Source organism: Ptychodera flava, chromosome 12, assembly GCF_041260155.1.
Source record: "Ptychodera flava strain L36383 chromosome 12, AS_Pfla_20210202, whole genome shotgun sequence".
In the NCBI taxonomy this organism is placed as follows: Eukaryota; Metazoa; Hemichordata; class Enteropneusta; family Ptychoderidae; genus Ptychodera; species Ptychodera flava.
The window spans coordinates 15025952-15032517 of record NC_091939.1 but is presented as its reverse complement, the minus strand read 5'-3'; the positions used below and the strand labels follow the sequence as shown (position 1 = coordinate 15032517).

Genomic DNA, 6566 nt, shown 5'->3' with positions numbered 1-6566 from the left:
AGGATAGAAGGTGTATTCCTGTTGCAGAGTGAATGAAATTAGTAAAGATTTAAGCTTTAACCCTTTCACCCCAGTTCCCTGTATACAGGACCAACTTTACCATAGAAAACAATGGAGTTGGGATAAACCATGGTGGTGAAAGGGTTAAAATTCATGGCTTTATCTGAGCATTGTAACAATGTCCAGAAACATTAATAGCATAAAAACGCCGAGCAGTTGCAGAAGTGTTTGAGTGTCATATTTGTGCTCCTATTTCAAGAAAGAGGAACTTTTTCTTTGTCAAAATCTGCTTATTTTCTTAAAGATATTATTCTTACCATACCTTTGTATAACTCTAAGCTTTATAACAAGATAAAATGTTTCAAAAACCACTGTGACATTAAATGTGGGAAAATCTAGAAAACAGTTTATAAATAACAGCAATTTTAACAAAACAGAAGCTCTGAACATACAGTATTACGACTGTTATGTTCAAAATGTAAAATCTTCAGGAAAATAGTATCCAACAGTATATTCATAAAATAAATAATATGCAAAAATTTGAAAATTATACAATATTACATTTGGGAGTACAGGCATTTGATTTGAATAAAAAAAATTGCAAATTGGTCATTTGAAACTATTTACAAATTTACATATGAACATAATCACTCCAGAGAAACTGTCAACTTGAACTGGGTAACAAGTTGGAGGATCACATCAAATATTATGTGTTACTGGTGGACGTCTCAAAGTTGTAGAACAAAAGTATTGCAATGTAACAAGCTTTGCTTGATCTTGCCACTCCTTCATGGTAGATGAAATCTTCACACATCATATATAGCAGTGTGCTGTATTTAGCAATACAATACAAGTACTTGGAACACATCATTGCACTGGAAATGGTTTCGAGAGGGTGGGATTTCACTACTGAACAGCTTCTTAAAGGTATACCGGTACCGTCACCTGTTCCAATTTTGCCACAGTTACTACCATGGAAAGAGAAAATCTAACCAATCACAGATTTTAAGGGGGTGGCCGCTTTTTAAAAACAGCGCCCTCACATGGGTATTTTGAATACCAAGGAACGCCCATTTGACCATATATGGGCATATTTAGATTACAGGTGACTGTATACCGGTACCTTTAATCAGTTCTAGTTGTACTGCCTGTCAATTACTTAAACACATAGATTATGCAAAATTGAAATGATGACAATCCTGGGTATGGGATGAACATCCTCTGCATGTAGCTTTACACACTTATAAATAAAAAAGATTTCCTGTCTGTATAATTTAGGAAGAGAAATTCTTACCACAAGAAGTTCTAACATGTCAGTGTCCTAACATCTACACTCTCCATCAACTTGATGATATTCTAAACTATTTGGACAAGATGACATTCGTATCTCTTCTTCTTCATAGTCGGACTCATTGTGCAATTCATCTCCAACCGGTGTGCTCTTGAATCGCGTTCGGAGGAATTTAGCAATGCTCTGTTTCCTGCTGTTCTTTTGATTCCTCAGCCCATCGCTGGGGTTGACAAACACACCATCGAAATCCTCCTCGCTTTTGCTCAGGCCCTGTCTAAGTTCTCCACGTGCAGTGTCACGCCCATTCCACGTGTTGCACTTTTCCCGTTTGCTGTACAGCTGTGGTGCAGTCCATTTGTTGTGGGCAGATCTGGCAGGGGAGGAAGTTGGATCTTTTTGAGATTGACACTTGGGCTGCCATGTGAGGAGTTATCAGCACTGGCTGTTATGCTGGTCAGCTTACTGAAGTGAGCGACAAGTTGTGGCGTCATCACTAAACTTGACTTCCTTGAAGAAACTGGTGATCCTGTCATTGGAGTGCTGCCTGTAATTCCAAAACAAATAACAGTCAAGAACATTGAAATGCGTGGAATGGAAGGTATTCAATGTTTCTTTAGGAGACGAATTGTCAACGATAGACAGCTAGGGTAGACTGGAAGTTTGTAGGTGTCTCCCATTCACAGATGAGGAAAACCCTCAAAAACGTAGTAAAAATCTGGTTAATTTATCAGTTTGGCTAATGATAAACATACCTAGTCAGACTGCAAAAATTTCTGATAAATTTATAATTCTAGTCTTCTGAAAATTCTTCAGTATTGATGGCTGTCTTTGTCTAACATGCCAATTTTCAATCTGACAGTATTTGAACATTCAGGCAGGACAGGCCCTCGTGTACACTGAGCCTGTGGAAAAAGTATTTTATTCACACCATGTTATCTGCACCATCAACCTCTATCTCATCAAATTTGACAAATGTGTTGGACGAAATTGATGGTATTAATATGGACAGATATCTACATTTCTATCGCTATATTTTATATGTCTTTCAAGATGATGCAACTTGCTTTAGTTCTGATGCTGTGGAAAGGATTAATTTACCTGAAGCAAGAAGAAGACCCTTCTGGCAGAAAAGTAGCTTTTTGAAAGCCACTCTGTAAGTATCATATCTCCACGCATATACTATTGGGCTCATGGCTGAGTTGGCATATCCAAACCAATATGCAAATGAGTTGAACCATAGCGGGATGCTGTGGTAGTCTCGTGATATCGCCCAGATGGCATATACAAAGTAAGGTGTCCAGCACAGAAGGAATGCCGCCATTATTATGAACATAGTCATTGTTGTTCGCTTCTGAGTTTTTGAGATTGCCACGGGTGTCATGCTCGTATTCTGCTGTAGTCTTCGCGAGTGCTTGTGAATCGCCGAAAACATCCTACTGTAGCAGAACAGCATGGTCAACAGCGGAACGACGTATCCGATTGTTGCAATGCATATGGCGTGTGACTTCTGCTTGATTGTCTGCGGATACGCAGGACCACACTGGGTAGCACCTGGCTTGTACTCATTTCTTGTCCAGCCAAACAGGGGCCCAACGGCGCATAACAACGCCGTAATCCATATGACAACAGCCATAAGTACCGCTCTCCTCCGCGTTATGACGTGCCTCAGTGGGTGCAGGATGCAGAAGTACTTGAAAATGGCTATGTACATGAGACTGTGCAAAGAGGCGATGAAGAAAAAGGCATTTGCAAAGGCGTCAAAGTAACAGAGGATTGTGCTGAAAATCCAGTCACCCTGTACGACGGTGATCAATGAAAACGGCATACAGATTGCAGTGATACCGAAGTCTGCAACAGCCATGCTCATGATGAAGACATTTGTCCTTGTCTTCATCCTTTTATTCAGGAGAACCACCAAAATAACCATTCCATTGCCTATCAAGCTGGCAACCATGATCACAAGTACTGTCACTGACAAAATCACCTTTGAAGGGAGTGCCCAGTACGGTGGCCCATGGCCGTTCGTGGCAATATCATATGCAGTTGTACCGGTAGAGTTCAGTATTGTCATGATTTACACCATACTATTTTAGTGTTGTGTGGAAACTTGTACCAATTCCAGTGGTGCACATATCAACTAAAGGTGATGACTTGTATCAGCTAATCTTGACCTTTCACATCTCAACAAATCCCGATGAGACTGGCAAGACCACTTTTCTGTAAAGAAATATTCAGAGTGAAATATGAATCCACCATACATGTAGTTCTTTACTCTTTTGCAGTGCTAGACAGCAAGTGCGATTGAAAGACAGCTTTAAAGAGAAATGTGACTGTCAATAGTTTGTCAACTTTTCTGCATATTCCGAACTTTTTTCACTGCAAGTCCAGTTGCTATGGTACATGTATTTGGAAGATATATCTGTATTCCTTAAAACAAAGATATCTTAACTAATGATGAAATGTGCTTCTTTATACAACTGTAGTTATGCAGATTCACTTTTACCCAAGTCGTGACAGGCAAATTCAAAGGCATGACCTCATTTATCATTGTTATTGTCATTTTCATTAATTATAATTAAACGGAAATTCTGTATGTTAATTTGATAAAATTATGAAACTTACATTTTTAACAAAATATCAGTTTTCATTCAAAAAATCTTGTTAGAAAGCACTTCAATGATATTCAAAGTGTTTGGATCTACTGACATGACCTTATCTTATTGAGATTTGTTCAGGTTATGATAAATTTGCTACATACTTTTTTACTTTGAGGTGTTACTATTCTAAAGCTTGTGAAAAAATCTACAACATTCATTGTCCGAATGCACTCACTTGGTTTTTGTGAACTTTGGTATACCGGTATTCTCATATAAAGTAGTACAATTAAATTATTGCAATATTTCACTTATTATCTCATGAAAATACCTTCTTGTGCTAAATGGCTGACTATGACAGAACCCCATGGCGAGAGAGTGCAAGCGCGCCGTACCAGCGGTATTTGCACGAGTGTTTGCGGGGGATCCGGCGGTCGTGCTTTCACGAGCGCAGCGAGTGAAAGGACAGCCGGATTCAACGCAAACACGAGTGCAAATACCCCAGGTACGGCAAGCTTGCTCGCTCGCCATGGGGTTCTGTTATTATTACATATGTTTCCCCCTGTTTATTTTATCGAGAAAACAAAGGAACTAAAAACACAAGCGAACACATTTTAAATAGTTTACGCGACACACATTGAAAGACAAGGATCACGCGCTGTTCTATTCATTTGCATGCAGGTATGGAATAATGTTTTTGGTATTTGCACTGCAGTGCAAATACCGGTAGTACGCGCGCGCTTCGATGCAAGTAAACTGTGGTACATATGTAATAATGATTAGTAAACTACATCTGGTTCCAAAGTTCCTTTAGGGCTGGTTTAGCCAACACTGTATTTTTTTAAGAAAATTTTCTTTTGAAAATTATTTGAACAAGTACATCTTATTTGATATACTTCCGTATGTAGGTGCTTTGGGCTTACTCCAGCAGTCTCCTGGGGTTTGCATTTGTTTTTGTTGTGTGTTATTAATTTCAATGGTATTGCCATAAGGTAAGTCTAACACCTGTGACTTCAACTACCGGTATACGGTATACATATGTACATATGCCTTTTCTGTGATACGGTCCATACCAGACACATGTACCACCAAATTATATTCCTATTTTGTATGATTACTGTCACAGCAACAGCAGAGTTACATAGGGTATGAGGTCACTTGTAAGTTGGAAAGTGTCAGGTGATATCTTTAAATGCAGAAAACATGTACTTATCTTCATTACCATCATTATGATCCGCTCTTCAATCAACATCATGTACAATCTATAATCATTTGTCTTGTTAATAAATTTGTCACATGGAATTATATCCAATATAAATCATCATATTGCAGCTGACTGGAAACAAACTCGAGCTTTAAGTAAAGCTGCCCTACCTGATGTGAGTTCGTCTTGATTAATTCCTTTTTTTCACAGAGACAGATCATGACATATACTGTGTAGAATATGATGGTTGAGATGGCGTCACTTGTGGTGAACTTTGACCGATTGATCTTTCTTTTTTTTCAGCTGCAAACTGGTCAGGCGACACGCTGAGAAATGAAATCAAAGCAACGTAATGAACGTGGATGAATCGAAAGCCATTTGAATTTTGGCATCTCCTGTAATATGTTTTATCCAGTTTAGATGTGAGTTAAATGATAATTGGCACATATCTACAATCTACAAGTATGGATTTCCACAGCTTGGGTGATGATCATTGCAATGGATTGGAAACCTGAATTGAAATTCTGATATCATTTTTCTGTGCGATGATAATCTTGTGTGATCAGAAGAATTATCAATTTTAATGACCTGCAGATGATAGAATGAATTGTTAACAGGATGACATTTTACATTTGCTTTAAATATTTATCAGTAATATTTGAAATTATTCAATACAACTTATAATCGCTAGATAATACTCTGGAGAAAGCTAACACCACTGTGGATACCCTGTACCAAAGCATATTGAATTTAATCGTGTCTTAGGGAAATTCACAAGGAACACAAAGTGTGATTTAAAATTCGACCTTTGCATAAAACACCGACTGCACGCAGTAACTCTTTCTTTAGGTTCTATGCATAAAACAAACAATCTCAAAGTTATAGACAATCCAGTTCGTGAAAGTGGATTGAAGTGTCATCTTACTCCGCAGATCATGTATCCTGGAAACTTAAAATGTACAAACTGCCATCCAGATTTGACAATAATGAGTATCCTATTACATTACTCATGTCTTTGGCTTCAGAATCAGAGCCAATCGTAGTACAGATTGGCAGCCATTTTCCCATTAGTCAGCCAACTGTTAAAACCAGAATATTTCAATGTTGTCAGTTTTGTAACATTAGAATGCAAACTAAATGCAAAAAATGCATACAGTATTTCAAAGTTATTTTCCAAAAACCCCCAAAACATAATGATCATAGGTTCAAAATGCATTCTTCAGAGAAAGCAGAATGTATTTTTAGTCCTTTACTGTTAATTTATTACTACATACATGTAATGTGGTATACTGGTAGCAAAGATTTCTTGGTGAGCACTTACTATATGCCAAATATTTAAATACACAAATTATGTATCTAAATATTTGGCAAAGTAAGTGCTCATCAAGGAATCTTTGCTGTCCTAAATTTGGTTCTTTATCACGTCTGCATGAAAGCTTCAAGAAATTTTGGAGGAATGAAAAACATAACATTTCAA

The 6566-nt window shown here is 37.8% G+C and overlaps 1 protein-coding gene across 2 annotated transcripts in view; it reads right to left on the bottom strand.

Annotated features, from left to right (window-relative positions):
• Window positions 1-384: 384 nt before the first annotated feature.
• The window catches only part of LOC139145108 (histamine H2 receptor-like), a 31381-nt gene continuing 25199 nt past the window's right edge, over window positions 385-6566 (bottom strand). For both annotated transcript variants that reach the window (XM_070716058.1, XM_070716057.1), the window contains exons 2-4: window positions 5260-5415; window positions 2390-3508; window positions 385-1835 (exon numbers count right to left, since the gene is read on the bottom strand). In XM_070716058.1, the coding sequence (XP_070572159.1) occupies window positions 1555-1835; window positions 2390-3362 (1254 nt within the window). In that variant the 5' untranslated portion in view covers window positions 3363-3508; window positions 5260-5415 and the 3' untranslated portion in view covers window positions 385-1554. The remainder of the gene's footprint in view (window positions 1836-2389; window positions 3509-5259; window positions 5416-6566) is intronic.